Raw genomic sequence first — 21,668 nt, 5'->3', positions numbered from 1 at the left:
AAGGATGGTTCAATGTGTGAGATTTAAAGCAATTATCACATTAACAAAATAAAGGAAAAACCACATGATCATCTCAACTGATGCAAAAGAAGCATGTGACAAAATTCAAAGCCCTTTCATGAAAAAAACAATTGACAAACATGGAATACAAGGAAACTATTCCGATATAATAAAACCCACGTATGAAACACCCACAACAGACATCACACTCGATGAAAACCTGAAAGACTGGCAGGCCGCAGTGTCTCACGCCTGTAATCCCAGCACTTTGGGAGGCCAAGGTGCGTGGATCACTGGAGGTCAGGAGTTCGAGACCAGCCTGGCCAACATGGTGAAATCCTATTTCTATTAGAGAGAGAGAGAGAGAGAGAGAGAGAAAGAGAGAGGGGGAGAGAGAGAGACAGAGAACCTGAAAGCTTTTCTTTGAGTATCAGGAGAAAAGCTAGGATGATTGATCACACCACTTTTATTCAACAGAATAGTGGAATTCTAGCAAGAATAATTAGGAAAGAAATACAAGGCATGCAAATTAGGAAGGAAGATGTAAAATTATCTCTTTGCACAGATGATATGACCTTACATATAAGAAAGCCCTAAGCCAGGCGCAGTGGCTCACGCCTGTAATTCCAGCACTTTGGGAGGCTGAGGTGGGTGGATCACTTAAGGTCAGAAGTTTGAGACCAGCTTGGCCAACATGGTGAAACCCCGTCTCTACTAAAAATATAAAAATTAGCCAGGCATGGTGTGTGCACCTATAATCCCAGCTCCTCGGGAGGCTGAGGCAGGAGAATCACTTGAACCCAAGAGGCAGAGGTTGCAGTGAGCTGAGATCTCGCCACTGCACTCCAGCCCGGGTGACAGTGCACTCCAGCCTGGGTGATAAGAGTGAGATTCCATCTCAAAAAAAAAAAAAAAGGCTGGGTGTGGTGCCTCATGCCTGTAATCCCAGCACTTTGGAAGGTCGAAGGGGGCAGATTACAAGGTCAGGAGATTGAGACCAATCTGGCCAACATAGTGAAACCCTGTCTCTATTAAAAATACAAAAAATTAGCTGCATGTAGTGGTGTGCACCTGTAATCCCAGCTACTGGAGAGGCTGAGGCAGAAGAATCACATAAACCCAGGAGGCAGAGGTTGCAGTGAGCTGACATTGCACCACTGCACTCCAGCCCAGGTGACAGTGCAAGACTCTGCCTCAAAAAAAACGAAAAAAAAGAGAAATGGCTAACAGGCACATGAAAAAATGCTCAGCATCACTGATCATCAGGGAAATGAGACCCAAACCACAATGACATGACATGCCACCCCATGCCCATTAGGGCGGCTCTCGTCAAGAAACAGAAATGACAAGAGCTGGAGAAGATGTGGAGACGGTCTCGCTGGTGCACTATCACGGCGAGCGGAAGACACTGCAACCGCTGTGGGAAATGGCATGGCAGTCCTTCAAACAGAGTTATTGGCTGGGCATGGTGGCTCACGCCTGTAATCCCAACACTTTGGGTGACTGAGGTGGGCAGACTGCTTGAGCCCAGGAGTTCAAGACCAGCCTGGGCAACATGATGAAACCCTGTCTCTACAAAAAATACAAAACTTAGCCGGGCATGGTGGCACATGCCTTTAGTCCCAGCTACTTGGGAGGCCGAGACAGGAGAATTGCTTGAGCACAGGAGGCGGAGGCTACAGGAGCCGTGATCACACCACTGCACTCCAGCATGGGCAAAAGAATGAGACCCAAGATCAAGCTGAACTCCAGCCTGGGCAACAGAGCAAGACACCATCCCCCCTCCCAAAAAAAAGTTAAGATGGCAAAAATAGATGTTATGTACATTTTACCAGAATAGAAGAGAGAGACCTGCAGCGCTAAGAAGACCCCGGCATGGACAAACCTTAGGAAGGTCGGGAGGAGAAAAAAACATGCAGGATTTCACTGACACCAAATGTCCAGAATCTGCAGGGCCGCAGAGACAGAGGCCAAGTGGATGCAGCCAGGGGCCAGGGCTGGAGAGGCACAGGGAGTGGCCGCTGACGGGCTCAGGGTTTCCTTTCTGAATATATTTTGGGTTTGGAACTATACAGAGGAAGGTGGTGGTTTTAAGTATGGTTTATAATTTTTAAAAAAATCTATAAAACCAATTAAATTCATAGAGACACATGAAGAATGTGCCGGAAGGTCTTCTGCTGGTGGTGAGGATGGGCCCATGGTGCAGCTGCAGGCCTGCCCTCGGCGTCCACCATCCACACCTCCCAGTCTGACCCTTCTCACCGACCCTGGACGGTGCTGCCCGAGGTCAAAAACACCTGTGAGGCCGGGTGTGGTGGCTCACACCTATAATCCCAGCACTTTGGGAGGCCCAGGCGGGTGGATCACAAGGTCAAGAGATCGAGACCATCCTGGTCAACAAGGTGAAACCCCATCTCTACTAAAAATACAAAAATTAGCTGGGCATGGTGGCACGTGCCTGTAATCCCAGCTACTCGGGAGGCTGAGACAGAAGAATTGCCTGAACCCAGGAGGCAGAGGTTGTGGTCCGCCGAGATCGCGCCATTGCACTCCAGTCTGGGTAACAAGAGCAAAACTCTGTCTCAAAAAAAAAAAAAAAAAAAAAAAAACACCTGTGAACACCCCACAGGTGTTAAAACCACAAAGCCTGGGGCAGCGGCCACTGGTGACTGGAGCAGCGTGTCCTGTCTGAGGTAAGCGCCGAAGTCAGCTTAAAAGCAAAGGATGTTAGGGAGAGCGCCAGCCCCGAGCCCTAGTGGCCCAGGACGCCGTGTGGGCAGTATGAGAACACACACACTCCTGACACCAGTGCCATGAAACCCACGCCACATCCAGGAGAACATCAGCACACGGGACAGGACAGGGATCCCCACCCCCAGAACCCACCTCTGACCTCCTCGACAAAGACTCCCCCTCCGAGGCTCCAGTGGAATGTCCCCAGCCAGGCTGAGTGGCCCCCAAAGCCGTGGAGCCACACCTGGTCAACATCTCAAGGACCTACTCACGCGTCCCAGGAGGTCCTTCCTCAGGGCGTGGCCACATTCTCCGAATTCCCCAGTGACTCAGCTGCCACCCCCACAACACACCACCCCTACATAGGCCCAGGTCCCTGGGCATCCTGTGACCCCAACTTCCCGTTCTGCCAATGCAGGGACAGGACAATGCGGGCCTCCCTTCCGTACACAAGGCCGGCAGGTCACCCACGTGGGCAGAGACAGGCCACTGAGGTTGTAGACAGAAAGAGCAGGGCTGAGACAAGAGGTAAATGCATTGCAGGACTACGAGAGGCTTTCCCGTTCCTGGGTTACACTGGCCACAGGGGGACACCCTTGGGTGTGCGCAGTCTCGGCACAGTGGGACAGATGAGCACAGTCCTGTCACTAATTCAAAAAGTCATCCAGGTAGCATATAAACACGGCCTGCGGGTCCCTTCCTATGGAGAGCAGCGTGAGGCCCAACCATTGTGTCACCCACGGGGAGTGCCTGTCTTGTTTACACATTTCTCTATCTGTAAAAATGCACAGATGATTACAGTGACCCGTGTCCTCCCAGGGTTTGTGCTCCAGGGTCCGTGGGGCATGGGCACCCAGAGGGAGGGTCCCGGGAAAGGTCATCACTACAACAGCTGTGGAGGTGACCAGGGCAGCTGTGGGGGTGATCAGGGCAGCTGTGGGGTGACCGAGGCAGCCGTGGGGGTGACCGGGGCAGCCGTGGGGCGACCAAGCCAGCCATGGGGGTGATCGGAGCAGCTGTGGGGTGACCAAGGCAGCTGTGGGCGTGACTGGGGTGGTGACCGGGGCAACTGTGTGAGTGATCAGGACAGCTGTGGAGGTGAGCAGGGCCCTGAAGCCCCACGCCTGACCACCTGCCTCCAAACCATCCCCTCCCAGGGTCAGGGGCTCATGCAGGTGGGTTTTCATGTCACAGGGTCTGCTCCCACTCAGCCCCGCCCTCAGCTGCTCCAGCCCCACCTCAGAAACTGTCCCTGACCCACCCCTGCAGGACCCCTGCAGCTCACAGCCGGCCCCAGTCCCCCCTGAAGCAAAACGACACGTGGGTCGAGCACCCTGCTCCTGGACCTCCAGCCTGTGTGGCCCCCGTCTAGCACTCTCAGGACCCAGGATGCCCTTACCCCTGGGACTCCCCATTCCTCCACCGCCTTCTCAACAGGGCCCCCGAATTCCAACCTGCACCGTCTACCGGCCGTTCCCACCCCATGCCATGGACCTCGCACGCATCATCTCCCCTCCACCTGCCTCCCACTGGGACACATGGGGTCCCTGTCTCTCCGGCCCAGGCGGTAGCCGTCTCCAAAAGGCACAACCAGGGCTAAACAAAGGAACTAGCATCGCCCCCACCTCCTCACACACGCCCCACGCTCCCAAATCCATCCCACGTGTCCACCTGCCACGGCCACACCACACCTCCCTGCCAGGCCCTAGGCAGGTCCAGCTGTCGGACCACACTCTCCACTCCTGCCAGGGCCCCCTGTGGATGTCTTCTCGGCGTTGTCGGCAACGGTTCAGAGACCCCTGTTCACTGATGACCTGGAATCGGGAAGCAATGCCACCTTGCCCCGGGGAGATGGTGGAAATCCTGTGGCCCCTGGGGCCTCCTCTTCAGGCTAAGCGCTGCCAAAGCTCTGTTCAGCCCCAACTTCTCTCTGGAAGCCGAGACTCTCACCCTGACTGTCTACTTGCCCTCTTAGTCCGAATCTGCTCCCACACCCGGTTCCTGCCCAACATAGCACTGCAGACACCCAGCATCCAGCCTGAGTCCAGCCCAGAGTGTGCCCCGGCAGCAGGGGCTGGGGACACCCTGCCCGAAGGACACTGAGCCACGTGCCCTGCGCTGGACAGGCAGCAGTCTCAGTCCAGGAGCTCCTGCCCACACAACGAACAAGGCGTGGCACAGATGCTGGAGGCAGTGCAGGGTCCAGAGGGCAAGGGGGAACACACCGAACATAGCCATGGGATGCACAGCCCGAGGGCAGTGTGGCCACCTGCTCAGGGCCCAGCGGTCTCCGGGATGTGGTAGGAAGTTGCCTCTGAAGCCACAGCCCCCCGGACTCACTTTCCTTCCTCTCCTCCCAATGGAGCCAGCGTAGAACGAAAGGAGACCGAACCCCAGATCAGGGGCCAGCAGGGCCAGGAGGGGCAGTCAGTTGGCCCAGAGTGGCCATGAGCTGAGGCAGCCACATGGGAGCAGTGTCCAGCCTCCCACCTGGCCTCTCCCTCCTGGGGAAACAGCGGGGCACCCTGGACTTCTCATGCCACCAACTAGCCAAGCAACTCCCCCATCACGCAGTGCCATCAGCCAGAACACGCACGGGCAGCAGCAAAAACCCCACCCGCAGTCACTACAGCTGCTCACGCCTCAACACTCCACAAGGGCAAACCTCCGAAGATAGAACCACTGTCACCTCCTTGGCACGACAAGACTGGCACAGGCAATCCCAGTACTCACTGTCTTCTCCCGGACACGGCATGCCTGGCTGCTCGGGGGTGCTCGGGAACACTGGACGAGAGAGGAAGAGACAGAGTGTCAGCGCCCCGCAGCCGCCATTCAGCACAGTCCCAAGAAAGTTCCGCCCGTCAGGCTGAGCACTGAGCGTGCGACTTCACGTGAGACCCACGTGGCATTGCCAAGAGACTGCTCCTGGGGAACGTGAAACCCAGTGTGTCCATGCAGGCCTGGCTCCATTACGTAGAACTTTAAAACCCACGGAAAAATTTAGGGTAAAAGGCAATCAGAGGGACCTGGACAGCAAAGCTGTCAGAGGAAGCTAGAGATTCGTGTTCTTAAATGATATAAAAATGCGGAAGAACTGCAATTAATTTCAAAGCTGACTTTTAAAAGCACATTGGACTCCATTTCCTTATATTCAAGACTGAATTCAAAATTATTTTAACACACATCCTGGACTTCCACGGTAAATTATTAAAATAGATGCTAAGGAAGCATTAAAACTTGACAGGGCACAATGACTCACACCTGTAATCTGAGCACTTTGGGAGGCCGAGATGAAAGGATGCCTTGAGGCCAGGAGTTCAACACCACCTGGCCAACGTGATGAAACCCTGTCTCTGCTAAAAAGACAAAAATTAGCCAGGCATGGCGGCACACACCTGTAGTCCCAACTACTTGGAAGACTGAGGCAGGAGAATCAATTGTATCAGGAGGCGAAGGTTGCAGTGAGCAGAGATCACACCACTGCACTCCAGCCTGGGGGACAGAGACTCGGAAAAACCAAACCAGAACAAAAAATTCTGGAGAGACGGGGTCTCAGTGGTTGCCCAGGTTGGTCTCGAACTCCTAGGCTGAAGCTATTTCCCCAACCTCGGCCTCCCAAAGTACTGGGATTACAGGCATGAGGCACTGCACTAAGCTTTAAATCTAAATCCACATAGATGTAAAGGGCTACAAAGATTAAGTATTGTAACTAAGTAGCCTGGTGTCCAGGAGAATGATGGACCTGCAGGAACTGCGGGCGGCCCCAGCTCTCGTCCCATCTTCAGCTCAGTGGTCAGTGGCCAGCCAGAAGTGGACACAGATGTGGCTGGCTGGCCACAGCTGCTGGAACCACACTAGCAGGCCCCACAGACGCCCCATAGACCCCCGGCAGGACTGGGAGCAGCTAAAGTGCCCCCAAAGGCAGTAGAAATGACAAGTCACATCTCCCATGTATCAGCTCATCATGGGGCTTCGAACTTAAAGCTGAGGACAGCTGTGAACCTGCAGACAGGCCCAGAGAGCACGGGGCAGGCGAGGTGGCTGGTGGGGCCGTCCCCACCATCTGCAGGCCCCACGCTGGCCACTGGAGCCTCTGAGCAGCTTACGGGCTCTTCACAAGAGCAGTTTTCATTTGGGCTCATAAAATGTCAAAGAGCAAAAAAACTGCATGGCATTACATTAGACATCCCTAAAGCCTCTGGCATCATGGGATTTTAAACCATGATCCTATATGGCTTCCAACCCCCCAGGTGGTCTGGCAGACACCTACAGCCAGGAACAGCCCCCCAGAGCCGCCCACCACAGACCCTGCCACTGACCGTGGATGATGAGGCCTTCGTCCCTGTGCTGACGGGCCAGGCGGAAAGCCTCCTCCAGCTCCATCTGGGAGGACACCGTGCAAGGGTCACCTGGGCAGGGCAGCAGACAGTGCTGAGGTCACTGAAGGCCTGAGGCAAAGGGGGCCGTGACAGGCCCCCTGAGCACACTGGATAAGAGTCTGGGGGCAAAGTCTCACTGCTCAGACCAGCCACCTCTGGCAGAGTTGGGAGGTCCAAGGACAGTTGTCCACACTCAGAGTCACCCAGCCCCCATGCCGTGTCAGAGTCCATACCCGGGAAGGGAAGTCAGTCCACCCACAGCTCTGGACGCTGCCTGGAGGGCTCAGCAGTGAGCAGATCTGAGGACATTCTCCTGGGCAGAGGGAAAGCTCCTCGCCCTCTACGGCTGGACAGGGACACGGCGGGGTACAGAACCCACCCCCTGCAGGGCTGCACCCCACCTAACAGGAGCGCCATCAGGCTCCGCCTGCACTGCCGTGTCCTCGGCCAACAGCTGCCTGCCGGTCCCTGGAGAAAGGGGTCTCTCTGCACGTCTCCCAATCCCCTCGCTTCTTAGGATGTGTGTCTGACTAAGAGAGGAGATGGAGCCTGCAGGCCCTGGATGCATGTGCCCTCCCCTTGGTCCCCAGAAAATGAAAAGCCTGTGTGTGATAGAATATGTTAGGGAGAAGAATAATAGAGAAAATGAAGAGCCCGTCCTCACACAGGCACCTACGGAAAAGCCCAGGACATGAGAAGGGCAGTCAGAGGAGGGGGTGGGCTAGGGAGACCCCTGCAGCCCCTCCTGGTGACCAAGCGGCATCTGGGCACAGGTCTGCTCTAAGCATTTTCGGCCACCCTCTTTCCCACCATCCCCGCTGGGGAAACTTCGGCTTCAACAAGCTTAATTTCAGGGTTTTAAGTCTCCCCACAGAAGAGGCTGAGCAGACTCTGCACACAGAGGCTCCCGGCGAAGTAAGTCCCTGAGGCTGAGGACGCTGGCCGACGCGGGACAAGGGCTACCTTCGCTGTCCACCCACTTGAGGGTGAGTGGGTGCTCCTGGTGCAGGCGGCACATGTCTCTCACTTCCTCACAGAGCTCCTCGAAGGTGGTGGCGGCATCCACACTGGTGATGAAGATGTCCCTGGGGCGGGGGGACATGGGCTCCTGTTACAGGGGGGGCATACTGGAATCAACTGAATAATGATTACTGATTAACCAAATCATTGATTAGATCAACGAAACTTTCCCCAAAGACAATATGACAGCCCCACCCGCCCACACACACAAAAGAGAACCATTAACCACAATGTTACATAGTTTAAATAAACTACCACCAAGAGCTCCCTTGCACAGAGAAGAAAGCACTACCACCTGGCTGGAAAGAATCAGGCCAAAAACGTCAGAAGAGAAAGCGCCCTCTTGTGGGAAGCCAGGCAACCACACCTGCTCGGGCACCCGTTCAAGTTCACCCAAATGTGGATGACCCTGGGGGTGGGCACAGCCAGGTCACTTCAGGCCCGCCAGCTTCATGAAGGTCAAGGAACCCAGTCAGACCTCCCCCCAGACCCTGACGGTGCCAGGAGTGGAAGCCAGACCTTCAGGCGTGACTTGGCCAGGGATTATAGTCAAAGGCTCCTCTTTAGACCCTGGCAGGGGACTGAGTCCCTCATGCAGCTATCACAGAAACCCAGGCACATTGCCTTTTGAAAACCGAGTCCCAGTGTGTCATGTCTTTTATCTTTTATTCAGCGAGAAACAGGACCCAACCCCCAGGGGCTGGAGAAGCTCAGGGACTCCCAGGTGCCCTCGAGGACTGGCCTTCCCTGCTGAGGGAACCAAGATCTCCCCATCGCCCCCTGCATGGAGTACCCCCCTTGTGGAGGGAAGAGCCCACCGTGGACCTTGCTGGTGTTTCCTGAACCTCTGAGCAGGAATCACACCCTCTCGGAACACACTGAAATTGCAGGATAATCTACAACTTTCTGACACCCACAAGAGCATGGGGCAAGAGCTCCGGACTTCTAACAAGAAGCCTGGAGGGCTGTGAGACATCCCAGATGACAGAGACACAGGCTCTGCTCTCCACTGACGCTTGGCTCCCCATCAGGGCTATCTGAATTCGTCAGACAAGTTTCCAGAAATAAAGTCCTCGTCCCAGACAAGAGCTCCAGTGCAAACAGAACAGAGGATCCGTCCACAGCCAGGACAGCAGCCCAGGCCTCTGGCCCACAGGCCTCACAGTCATCCTGGGCCACCTGGAGCTGGGGGAGGACGCCCCAGTTACCCACCTCTTCCCAGCCCCTGCCCCTAATAGGGACCAACCTGGCTCCGTCTTTACCACCTCCCTTGGCACAACAGCAGATCAGAAAAGTGAGGAATGGGGATCACACACCTGTCACCCTGGGGTCGCCCCAAGCTGGTGTTGACGCTTTCCGCCTGACCGAGTGTCCACCAGTCCAGCCACCAGAAACTCCAGAGGGGGAGTGGGCTAGCCCTTCACCTTTGACCTCTTCCTACCCCATGCACCTCCCCCTACAGTCTTGCCCCCAGGTTGAAGCCACTGTTTCCTGCCAATCTGGAGGCCAGGTGGGCAGCTCCAGTAAAATCCCAGGGCCACCTGGGGAAGTGTCCGGCCACCACCTCCAACCCCATCCCAATCCTGAATCAAGCAGCTGCTCTGTGCCCCTTGGCAGGGGCATCCAGGACCCAGCACCCAGCTGGACCACCAGAGATAAGACTCCTGTGCCTCTGTGGGCCCCAGCACCAAGCCCTGAACTACCCCACCCTGGCCCCAGCACCAAGCCCTGAACTACCCTACCCTGGCCCCAGCACCAAGCCCTGGGCTTTGCACAGAGAAGCTCCCTGAACACAAAAGTTTTGGTAAAAGGCAGAGCTGGGCCAGGTGCAGTGGCTCACACCTGTAATCCCAGCGCTCGGGGAGGCTGAGGCCAGCAGATCACAAGGTCAGGAATTCGAGATCATCCTGGCCAACATGGCGAAACCCTGTCTTTACTAAAATTACAAAAAATTAGCTGGACATGATGGCGGATGCCTGTAATCCCAGCTACTCGGGAGGCTGAGGCAGGAGAATCGCTTGAACCCGGGAGGTGGAGGTTTCGGTGAGCCAAGACCACACCACTGCACTCCAGCCTGGGCAACAGAGTGAGACTCCCTCTCAAAAAAAAAAAATGTCTGAGTTGAAGAGGAAAGAGCCAGCAGCAGTGTTTATCACCCTAATAGGGCGGGCACCTGAGACTCCCTGAAAACACAGGTGCTTGGGGACCCCTCAGGCCCTTGAATAACCGCCATAGGGGGCGGGGGGGAAGGGTGGTGGTGAGGATTGGATATCAAGCGCACCCAGAGAGTCCTGCAAGGATGGACAAAGATGACAGGGTGACCATGTCCCATGGGGGTGACTGAAGAGCTCCCGCTTTTTCTAGAGACTACTCTTCCATGTGTCAAGGACAGCAGCGTCTCACCCCAGGGATGGAGTTTCTAGGGCTTTCCATAACCCAGTGCTGATACTGGCAGGTGCTTCCTGGAACTGCGTCACTGCCCTAAGGCCTGGTCTCCCACCCCACAGCCAGTCCCCTGGGAAGCACTAGGTGCCCAGAGGGCATGAGGAGCGGGGCACTTCACACTCTCAGCAGAAACGAGAAGAATGTGGGAGTGAGATGGGAGTAGGCACGGTAAGAGGATGGAGAGCCAGAGGGGAGAGGCACCCTGGGAGTGGGGGAGGGGCTGAAAGGAGGAAGGTGAAGGAAGGGGTGCAGCAGGGAAGGGAGAGAGGGGAGAGGGGGAAGAGCAGGGAAAACAACAGGGAAAGAGGGAGGAAGAGGAGAGGGTGCGGAGAGAGGGGAGACAGTCCGGGAAGGGAGGGAAGAGGAAGAGGTGGGAGCTCGGTCTCTCCAGCCAGGGAAACCAGAGTCACCGGGTGAAATTACACCCGCTACACCAAAGTGCTCCCGGGGCCGAAGCAGGGGAGAGGGAGGACGGGCCCGCCCAGAACTCTGGGGGCACTGCCCGGAGCCTTGGTCCTGGGAATCCAGCCCCGCAATACATAAGGGTCCAGGCCCCTGCAGCCCTGTGGATGTGGACCTCCCTCTCCCAATGCCCCTGAACCCCGCACCATCCCCTGTGGCCCAGTGTGGTGGCTCCAGGCTGGGAAGGAGACAGAAGCCCAGGTCCCTGGACAAATCCGACAGCCAGGACCTCAACGATGACACGTTGAACCCGCTGACCTCCAGGCCAGAACACATGGCTGCCGTGGAACCCTCGGGGCCCGTCCCCCAGAAATCCCTTTCTTCCAGCTCTGGCACCAAACTCACCCCCACTGCACCCCGAGGGTTCCAGTGCTTGCCAGGGGGGCGCTGCAGAGGCCCCAACCTTCCCAAAGAAAAGACAACTGAGCCTCCTCAACAAATCAGGGGCCAAGCAGCCCCCGAGGCCTGACCTGAGACCCCAAGACAAGATTCGCAAGGAGCTGAAGCCCTCAGATTCACAGGGCGGCACAGAGACCTTCCGGACACAGTCCTGAGTGGGCGTGGCCCGGGAAAGGTGTCACCTGTCTTCCCCCTCCCCCCACCACCAGTCCCTGCCTCTGGGGGTCAGGCCGCCACCGCGGGAGCTGAGTGCTCGCCGGGCTGGAGAAGGCCTTCGGGATCCCCAGGATCCCCCGGTGAAACCTGAAACCCGAGGCCCGCACTCCGCTCCCCTCCCCCACAAGCAGCAGCGGCCACCCGGCGGGAGCCTAGGTCCGAATTCGGGGCTCCTGGATACGCGCGCGCCGGAGGAGGAGGAACACTCGCGGGTCCCGCCTTCCCCACCGCCCGCACTTCGGAGGCAGCGGCCCCTCCGCGGAGCCTGAGCCCGGCCACCCGGAGCGCCCCCTCCGCCCCCGCAGCGCGGCCCAGAGGCTGAGGCCCGGCGTCCAGGAGCCCCCGGTTCCGACCCCGCCCAGCCCCACCGCCAGGCAGCGGCCCCGGGGACAGCTCGGCCAGGCCATAACCCCCAAACTCTCCGGTCCCCGCCCGACCCCCGAGCCCTGCCGGGGGCTGCACTGGAGCCGCCGCGCCCGCGCCCCGGGGCCTCGGACTCGGCCTCAGGCGAGACCCACCGCCGGGAACAACCGGAGAAAGCGGAGAAAACGCCCATTTTAAGGAACCCGCCAGGACTTTCCACAACTTGATGGAAACGTTTGGTTCCCACAGGTTTCTGGCCTGAACGCCGCCGCCCAATTTTCCGGCGAAAACGTCCCCGACGGAGACAGGGGAGGAGCGCGCGGCGTGGATGCGAGCCGGGAACCCGCTCCGGGAAGGGGCCCCGCGCTGCCCACGGGTGTCCGCGGGTGACGCTCGGGGGGGGGTGGGACCTCTCGAGACAGCCCCGGGCCCGCCGCGATCTCGCCGCCGCCTCCCGCCTTCCCCTCCCTCCGCGCAGAAGCCCCGACGGCGCAGTCCCCACACCTCCCGCCGCTGCTCCCGCCTCACCCTCCGTAGTGCGCCTTGAGGCGGACGCGGCCGCTGCTCCCGTCCATCTTGGGGCCGGTCCTGCTTGGCATGGCGCGCTCCGCCGGCCGCAGTCAGCGCGGCGCCCCGGGAGCTCCGGCCATGGCGCGGGGCCCGGGCGGCGGGGCGGGGGCGCCCGGAGGGGCCGCGGCGGAACGCGGAAGACAGTGCGCAGGGGGACCGACGGCGCCGGGCGGGCCAACCACGCGGAACTCCGGCGGCGCGCGGGGCTGGGGTTGCGCGCAGGGCGCGTGGGACGCGCGGGGAAGGAGCGAAGCGCGCGGGGCGGGAGGGGACGCGCGGGGCGGGAGGGGACGCGCGGGGCCGGACCGTCCGGCGAGGGCGGGGGCGGTGTCCGAACATGGCGGACCGACGTGGAGCCGGCGTCCAATCCACAGGGCGGGCGGTCCCGGGGCGGGCGGTGGCACCTGCGGCCAATGAGGGCGAGGCGGGGCCGCCACCTGGGCCAATCCTCCGGGGACCCCAGCCGCGGCCCAATGGCGAGGCGCGGGAGGCTACCTGTCGGGCGGGGCGCGCGCACCTGCGCCAATGGGACCGCGCCCGGCCCGGCTCTGCCCGGCAACCCGCGGGGCCCCCGCCTGGGGGACGGAGCGGCGCTCTCCCCGTGAGACCCTCGGCGAAGTGCGCCCGGTCGTGGCGTCCCTGGAACCTCGCTGGAAACGCCAGTTCTCGGCCCCGCCCAGACCCTCCGAATCGAAACTCCTGCGGCCGGCGCTGCCAGCCTGAGGGGCCGGCCGTCCAGGGGTCCCGGACATCTCACAAGGGCGGTACTGAAGCTGCGAGGGGCGGAGAACCCGGCCACGGCCACGGCCACGGCCACGCCCGGGAGGCTTCGGACTCGGGTTCTCGGGGCCCCAGTTCCGCTCCGACCCCAGCGAATCCAAGGTCCCCTGGAGGGAGGGGCCGTCCACACTCGCGAGTGCTCCCGCTCGCTCCTCCTCCCAGGTCAAGGACACAGCATTGGCCGGAGTCGCCAGGAACTTCATTTCTGAAGCCACAGCCTCTCGGGCCTTACTAGGGGGGCTTGATCTGGGCAGTCGCCCCGCAGGCCCCTCCACCGCCGCTCAGCTCCTTGCCTCCTGGGCTCCTCCCCTGAAATGTGGTCGAATTTTCCCTGATCAGTCCATCCCGTCCTGGCTCCATCCACTGAAGCTTAGATCTGCTGCCTGGAGGACCTCACCCAAGCACCAGGTGGACACGCCCCTCGTCCAGATACAGCTCAGAACACGCCCTCACGCCCCTCCCCCAGGCACAGCTCAGGCCACGCCCTCATGCCCTTCCTCCAGAGACAATTCAGGCCACGCCCTCATTCCCCTCCACCGGACACAGCTCAGACCACGCCCTCACGCCCCTCCCCGACACATCTCAGGCCACGCCCTCACGCCACTCACCCAGGCACAGCCACTGCTTTCATCCTAAATCGCCACCTTGATGCCAGGCCCTGGGGAGACCTGTGGGTACAGAACCCATGTCCGCCCTCTCCTCCGAAGAAGCTGTCCTTCCTTCTTCAACACCTTTTGCACCCTCGCTCCGTCCTCCGACCCATCTCTGCTCCTCTTCACCAAAGCTTCTGCCAAGCCGGCCCCTCCCTGGCTACCTCTCCTGCCACCAGCCACTCCCACGTTTTAAATACAGGGGTCGTTTCTCAGACGTTTTCCTTTTTTCTTTCTTTCTTCTTTCTTTTTTTTTTGAGACAGTTTCACTCTTGTCGTCCAGGCTGGAGTGCAATGGCACAATCTCAGCTCACTGCAACCTCTGCCTACGGGGTTCAGGCCATTCTCCTGCCTCAGCCTCCTGAGTAGCTGAGATTATAGGTGCCCGCCACCATGCCCAATTGATTTTTGTATTTTTAGTAGAGATGGGGTTTCACCATGTTGGTCAGGCTGGTCTCAAACTCCTGACCTCAGGTAATTCACTCTCCTCGGCCTCCCAAAGTGCTGGGATTACATTTTCTTATCAGACCCCTACTGAAAAGGCTCACACATCCCCCACCCCCGGTTCCAGCTCCCCAAATCTCTCATCCCTCCCCCTCCTATTCTGCAGCTTTTAAAAGTGTGGAGACCTGGCCTCAACCTTTGGACCACTTCACATCACCAGCTCACATGGCCTTGCTGAGCTCCTGACCAAGGCTCACTGGCCCCAGGCGTCCTCCTAACCAGCCTCTCAGCTAACCTCTTCCCCACCTTGGTGACACCCACTTCATCTTTCTGGGTCATTCCCATCACTCCTGGAGGGAAAGCCTGCTCCTCTGTCCTGGCCTCCTGGCCTCCCTGCTGCCCCAGCCTCCAGGCCTTTGCTCAGCCACTCCTCTCCCAGGAGCACCTGCCTGCAGAGATCTGCTGGACTGGCACCCACACTTCTTGGAGTCCCTAGCATACCTGATACACATTTCAGCAATCTACTCCTCTCCCCCATCTCCGTGGGACAACTCCTTCTGTATCCCTAGCACAGGCAGGAAGCCCCATGCCCATCAGCTGGACATGAAGGGGGCAGAGAGTAGAGGTGACGGAGCGGCCTGGCAGGGCAGCAATGAGCCAGAATCTGCACCTGCAGCAGCCCGGGAGCCAGGCACCTGTTGGCCCAGCTCCCCCATTCTAGGCCCCATGTCCAAAGCTGTGGCTTTGTCCAGAGTCCAGCCTGGCAACATGGCCCAGGCGCTTCCTGACGGGCGGGGAAGAGCAGGGTTTCGCGCCGGTGGGGCCGTGCTTGGAAGGAGTCACTGGTGCCCACAGGACTTCCTGGCTGGTGTTCTGATCCGAGGAGGCAGCAAGGCCCGGTCCTTGATGCCACTGCCCACAGCAGGCAGGACTGACCCTCGGTTGTGTCCTTCTCTGCCATGGGACACATATTCTTGGGCCTGCCCCACCCAACGCCCCTGGAGGACCCTTTCTAACCAGAGACACCCCTCCTGGGACAGCCCTCAGCACTGGCCTCCCCAGGAGATCCCTGCTGCCAGGCAGGGGAGACCCCAGAAGCCAGTCCCAGGGTCGTGGCCAGAGCCCCCGTCCCAGAGAGGGAAGATGGGGGGCGGGGCTGTATTCTCCATGGGGTTGGGAGGGAGACGGCGGCCTCAGTGGACAGTCCTCCTCAGTGTTGGACTTTGTTCAGCCCTAAGCCCAGTGAAGAGGGGTGGGGGCAGATGCAGGTCCCTAAAGGCTCCAGCCCTGGGCTGCAGGCAAAGGGGCTGCCCGAAAAGTCCCAAAAGCCTCCCCCAGGACCGGCTCTGGCCTCCCCTCCACTGATGAGATCTGCAAAGGGAAGGCCTGGTCCGCCAGTCCCTGGGACCCGCCTCTGGGCAAATGGGCAGATCACTGGGGAGTTCCCAGGTCCTCTGCCCCTAGCCTGCACTCCTGAGACCACCCCCCGAAGGCAGAGGGCACTTCATGAGGCACGGATAGGCTCGCCAGCTGGCAGTGGTGTCACTGTGACACCGGGCTGGCCACAGACACAGGGTGTGTGCTCTGGAATCTGCCGACCACTCCCTTCCGGATGCCGGCTGAGGGCTGGGCCCCACCAGGGAATGAGTGAGTGACTGGGGAAACCCCCCTCAAGAGTGCAGGGGCTGGGCAGCCTCTGAGGACCCCAGAGGAGGGGCAGAGTCACAGTCCTGTCCCCACATCCAAATGAGCCCAGGACACAGAGAAAGCACAGTCCTGGCAGCTCCCAAGGACACTCGCTGGGGTCTCCGGGGCGTGTGGGGTGTGCAGGTGACCCTTGGAATGGGCGGGGCAGCTCCGAGAAGGGCCTTCGGGTGGCTAAAGGCCAGGCTTTTCCATCTCTCGGCAGTTTCTGTAGCTCCCAAATTTTCCATGAAGTCCTCATGTGCTTCCATAATTATCAACACCTATTTTGTTTTTTGAGATGAAGTCTCACTCTGTCGCCCAGGCTGGAGAGCAATGGAGTGATCTCAGTTCACTGCAACCTCTGCCTCAAGCGCTTCTCTGCTTCAGCCTCCTGAGCAGCTGGGACTACAGGTGCCCGCCACCACCCGGCTAATTTTTGTATTTTTAGTAGAGATGGGTTTTGCCATCTTGGCCAGGTCTTGAACTTCCGACCTCATGACCTACCCGCCTTGGCCTCCCAAAGTGCTGGAATTACAGGTGTGACCACCACGCCCCGCCAACACCTTTTATTTTTAAAATGAAAAGAAAAAAAAAGTAACAGGTTGTAAAAGTGACACCAGCTTAAGATAAAATTCGAGCAACACAGAAAGGCATAGGGAATGGTGAAGCCTCTTCCCCAAACAGGGAGAACACAGCTGCGAAGCGGACACCTTCCCTCCCCTCTGCCTGGGACCTCAAAAGGAGGTGCACTCTTCACCCACAGACCCCTGCTCCCCAGGACCACAGGGCTCTTTCCCTGCACACATCCTTAGTCCTGGGACCTCCCTCTCCTCCAGGGCCAGCCTCTCCCCTGGGCCTGCCTCTCACCCCCCCAACCTGCCTCTCCTCCAGGGCCAGCCTCTCCCCAGGACCTGCCTCTCCTCCAGGGCCAGGCTCTCCCTCAGGGCCAGCCTCTCCGCCCCCCCCACCTGCCTCTCCCCCGGGACCTGCCTGTCAACCCTCCAATCTGCCTCTCCCCCAGGCCCAGCCTCTCCCCACCGCCAGGACCTGCCTCTCCCCCGGGACCTGCCTCTCCCCCAGAACCTGCCTCTCCTCCAGGACCTGCCTCTCCCCCAGGACCTGCCTCTCCTCCAGGGCCAGGCTCTCCCCCAGGGCCTGCCTCTCCCCCATCCTGGGCAGCGCTGCTCACCCATTCTGTACTCCTGTGGTTCCCGGACATTGGCTGGTCTCCAGCAGCCTCCCATGAGGATACAACCCGCCTGGCCAGCTCGCTGCTGTTTTCCCAGCTCAACTCCTGCCCTCCATCCAGTAGGCCCTCAACCAACTTCCATCGAATGAACCAGTGAAGCTGATGCCGTCTCTTGAGCCAGTTTTTCCAAACCCCGTGATCCTTAACACAGAAAGGAAACATCCCCTGGCCAGTCCCGCCCAGGGCCGCCGTGCCCAGAACCTGTCAGCAAATGCCTGCCCCTTCCTGTGATGGTGGTCCTCGCAGGACCCCACAGGGCAGCCTGGCACCTGCAGGAAGACCCACCTGGGCCCCGTGGGCTCTGTGAGATGCCCACTCCTGCCAGGCACCTTTCTGGGCAGCCCCAAGTGTTGAGCTGGCACAAATGCAGTCTGAGCCTGATGAGAGAGGCCTCCTGTCGCAGACGCCCTCCCTCTCTCCTAAAAGGTCTCGACATCACGCCACAGTGTCATCAAAAGACTCTTTCTAAGGAAAATCAGGGTGAGCCACCCTGGTGCGAGGGTTAGGGGACGGGTCCCGGGTGCCTTAGCCCGGCTGGAAGGCCACCCTCAGCCAGGCCCTGTGCCCACACTGCCCTCTGCCAGCCACCCCTCAACCCCTAGCCTGAAGAGGCCAGGCTGCTCCCTCGAGGAGAGGGGGGGTAGGGAGGGTCTGGAGATGTGAGTGCCTGTGTGCCTGTCTGAGTCTTTATGTGTTGGTGTCTGTGTGCGTGTGTACATGTGTTTGTGTGTCCACGTGTGTGTATAGATACGTCCGTGCTTGTGTCTGTGTTGACGTATGTTTCTATGTGTGTACAGATGTGTCTGTGTGCAGTTTGTTTTCCTGCTCTTTTGTTTCAGGCAGGGTCTCACTGTGTTGCCCAGGCCGGAGGGCAGTGGTGCCATATCTCGGCTCACTGCAGCCTGGACCTCCTGGGCTCAGGTGATCCTCCCACCTCAGCTTCTTGAGTAGCTGGGACCACAGGCTCCCAGCTAATTTTTTTATTTTTTGTAGACATGGGGTCTCATTATGCTTCCCAGGCTGGTCTCGAACTCCTGGGCTCAAGCTGTCCTGGTGCCTCAGCCTCCCGAAGTACAGGCATGAGGGGCGTGAGCCACTGGCCGACCTGTGTGTGTTCCTGTGTCCACGTGTCTGTGTGTCTGCGCACACGTGTCTGTCGGTCACTATGTCCACGACCCCGTTTGCCCCTCACTCCACAGCTACCCTCCTGCGCCCGAGCTTCTGGGTGCCATTCCTTGGGCAGGCTTTCAGGCCTGGCACTGCTGGCCTCGGGGAGTCGGGGAGGGCCCCTGCGGGCTGTCCTGGCCTTGGGCGCCACACGCAGTTCGGAGCTTGCCCAGGAGGGGGCGCGGGCGGGACGCGCGGGGAGAAGGGGCTCGGGCGGGCGGCGCGTGGGGTCAGGGGGGCTGCGCCCAGCTCGTCCCGCACGAGGGTCCCTCCCCGCTCGGGCTCCAGGGCCTCCGGGCCTCCAGTCCCGCCCCGGGGCGCTTCCTGCTCGGCGCCGCTGCCCCGGCCCGGCCTGGGGTCCATCCCTTTGCCGCCGCCCGCAGCCCCAGGGACCCGCGCCCCGCGCTCCCAGCGCGAGTCGCCCCTGCGTACAGTGTGCAGGGGCCGGCGCGGCGGCGCTCGCCTGTGATCCCAGCACTTTGGGAGACCGAGGCCGGCGGATCACTTGAGGCCCGGAGTTCCAGACCAGCCTGGGCAACTTGGTGAAACTGGTCTCTACAAAGAAATTAAAGATTAGCCGGTGCGGTGGTGGGTGCTTGTGATCCCTGCTAATGGGGAGGCGGAGGTGGGGGCATCACCTGAGCCCAGATGCGGCACCACTGCCCTCCAGCCCAGGCGACAGCACAAAGCCCAGCCTCTAGAAAAAATATAGTAACTTAAAAAATTAAGTCTTCAGATTGGACCTGACAAATGCCATCTCTGCATATGTGTGTATGCACAGCTCTTCATAGGTACCTGTGTGTGTGTGTGTGTGTGTGTGCGTGTGCACACACGCGGGCACGGAGCTCTCTGTGTGTACCTGTGTGTGTGTAGCTCTGTGTGTACCTCTGTGTGTGTCTCTCTGAGTGTATGTGTCTGTGTGGAGCTCTCTGTGTGTACCTCTGTGTGGCGCTCTGTGTGTACGTGTGTATGGAGCTCTGTGAGTGTACCCGTGTGTGTGCATGTGTGTGTATAGCTCTGTGTGTACCTGTGTGTGCGTGCGGAGCTGTCTGTGTATACTTGTGTGTATGTGTGTGTGGAATTCTCTGAGTGTACCTGTGTGTGTGTCTGTGTGTGTAGCTCTCTGAGTGTAACTGTGTGTGTATGTTTGTGTGTTCGTAGCTCCCTGAGTGTACCTCTGTGTGTGTGTAGCTTTCTGTGTGCACCTGTGTGTATATGTGTGTACCTCTGTGTATGTATGTACCTGTGTGTGTGTGGAGCTCTGTAATTGTGTGTATGTGTATGTGTGTGGAGCTCTGTGTACTTGTGTGTGTGTATGTGTGTATAGCTGTGTGTGTGTAGCTGTGTGTGTATGTGTGTGTGTAGCTCTGTGTGTACTTGTGTATGTATGTGTGTGTGTAGCTGTGTGTGTATGTGTGTGTGTATACCTGTGTGTAGCTGTGTGTACCTGTATATGTGTGTGTATAGCTGTGTGTACCTGTGTGTGTGCAGCTCTGTGTGTACCTCTGTGTGTGTATGTGCAAATGCTGCAGGGAGCCAGCACAGTGAGGGGAGTGGGGCTACCATGTCCAGGGTCTGGAGAGAGCAGGGAAGACAAGAGGGGGCTGGCCTGGGAGACATAGCAGCTGGGAGGGCACCCGGGGCAGGCAGGGAAGAGCTGGACACTGCCAGGCTGGCCTCTGCACACAGCTTCCTTGGCTGAGTCTCATTAAGAGGCACAGCCCCTCTTAATGAGCTGTGTGTGTACCTGTGTGTGTGTAGCCCACCCCAAACAATGTACCTTCCCTGGGAGGACCCTCTGTGTCCTCACCTCTGGGACCCTCGGTCCCTCCCTAGGACGTAAGAATCATGACCCCATTCTCTGGATGAGACACGAGGGCCAGGATTACTCCATGCCTGGTCCAGGGCCATACGCCTGCAGGGGGCAGGCCCTGGCGGGGCAGGGCTTGGCGGGACCTCAGGGCCCAGGCCACTGGGGGACACACTGCATGTCTGTTGCTCTGGGCTGGACACACCCTCAGGGTGGAGCACCTCTCCAGGGACTTGTGCAGGGGCAGAGCACCAGGGCCCAAGACCAACTGGTCAACACCATGGACAGGCCCTGCCACTCCAGCACCGAGGGGTCCAGCAGTGGCTGCTGGGTGGTGGACCCCACCTCCGCCCCGCTGCCTGGGGTTATTTCAGACGCAGCTCGAGGCTGGTGCGTCTGAGGAGGCAGCACCGGAACACAGTCACCATGGCAATTCGGGGAATTGTTGGTGGGGCTGCTCCACACGCTATTTTAGCCTTGTGAAAATAGACAAAATCTCAGTTCTCTCAAACCTTCATGGGGAGATGCCCAGGCAGGGACCAGGAAAGGCCTCTGAACCCTACCCCAAGCTCCTCCCCATCCTGCCATGCCCATCCACACGAGGCTGGAGGGCCTGTCAGCCATGGGGCCAAGGTCCCTGCAAGCCCCACCATTGCTCTTGTCTTTTGCCTTTTACTCAAAGAGTGAGTGCCAGGGCCCCGGGAGCCCTGAGGTGTGGTGTTGTTTACGAACTACTCAAGGACCAGGCTGCCCTGGGAAGACACAGCCAAGGCCTTGTCCTTTGGGTCCCCCGGCCTGGCAAGGGCACCAGAGAAGGGACCCTGCATGCCATCCACCGTGGGAGCTGCGTCTGGGACCATCTTATAGAAAGCAGGTTGACAGAAGGCACCCAGAGCTTCAAAGATGTCCACGTCATCTGGTCTCACACTTCCACTTCTGGGACGCATCTAAAGGAAGTACCTTGAAATGCAGACGCTGCTGTGAACCAGAGGTCTTCCTCCAAGTCAGCCACAGTGGGAGGCAACTGTGGCCAGCAGCAGAGTGGAGTCCACTGTGGACTCCTCGTGGCTGGTGGCTCCATAGCCTTTGAGATTGAGAGCTGCACATTCACACACACATATGCACAAACGTGCATGCACCCACACACATGCAGATAGCACACATGCACCCCCACATACCCATGCACACACAACACACACAGCACACGTGCACACACATGCAGACACACATATGCAGATAGCACACATGCACATGCACACACATGCAGACAGCACACATGCACACACGTGCAGACA

General features: G+C 59.0%; 1 protein-coding gene across 9 annotated transcripts in view; it reads right to left on the bottom strand.

Annotated features, from left to right (window-relative positions):
• Window positions 1-13,748, bottom strand: part of PRKCZ (protein kinase C zeta) — a 120,507-nt gene extending 106,759 nt beyond the window's left edge. For 2 of the 9 annotated variants that reach the window (XM_054258698.2, XM_078330072.1), the window contains exons 1-4: window positions 12,546-12,926; window positions 8,076-8,220; window positions 7,053-7,142; window positions 5,467-5,517 (exon numbers count right to left, since the gene is read on the bottom strand). In XM_054258698.2, coding sequence (XP_054114673.2) covers window positions 5,467-5,517; window positions 7,053-7,142; window positions 8,076-8,220; window positions 12,546-12,926 — 667 coding nt within the window. Of the gene's footprint in view, window positions 1-5,466; window positions 5,518-7,052; window positions 7,143-8,075; window positions 8,221-12,545; window positions 12,927-13,599 lie in introns of those variants that run through there. The other 7 variants (XM_035307412.3, XM_035307415.2, XM_078330073.1 and 4 more) reach the window with 5 other exon arrangements.
• Between the last annotated feature and the right edge of the window lie 7,920 nt (window positions 13,749-21,668).

This window comes from Callithrix jacchus, chromosome 7 (assembly GCF_049354715.1).
Source record: "Callithrix jacchus isolate 240 chromosome 7, calJac240_pri, whole genome shotgun sequence".
Taxonomy (NCBI): Eukaryota; Metazoa; Chordata; class Mammalia; order Primates; family Cebidae; genus Callithrix; species Callithrix jacchus.
This window is presented reverse-complemented; position numbering and strand designations above follow the sequence as displayed.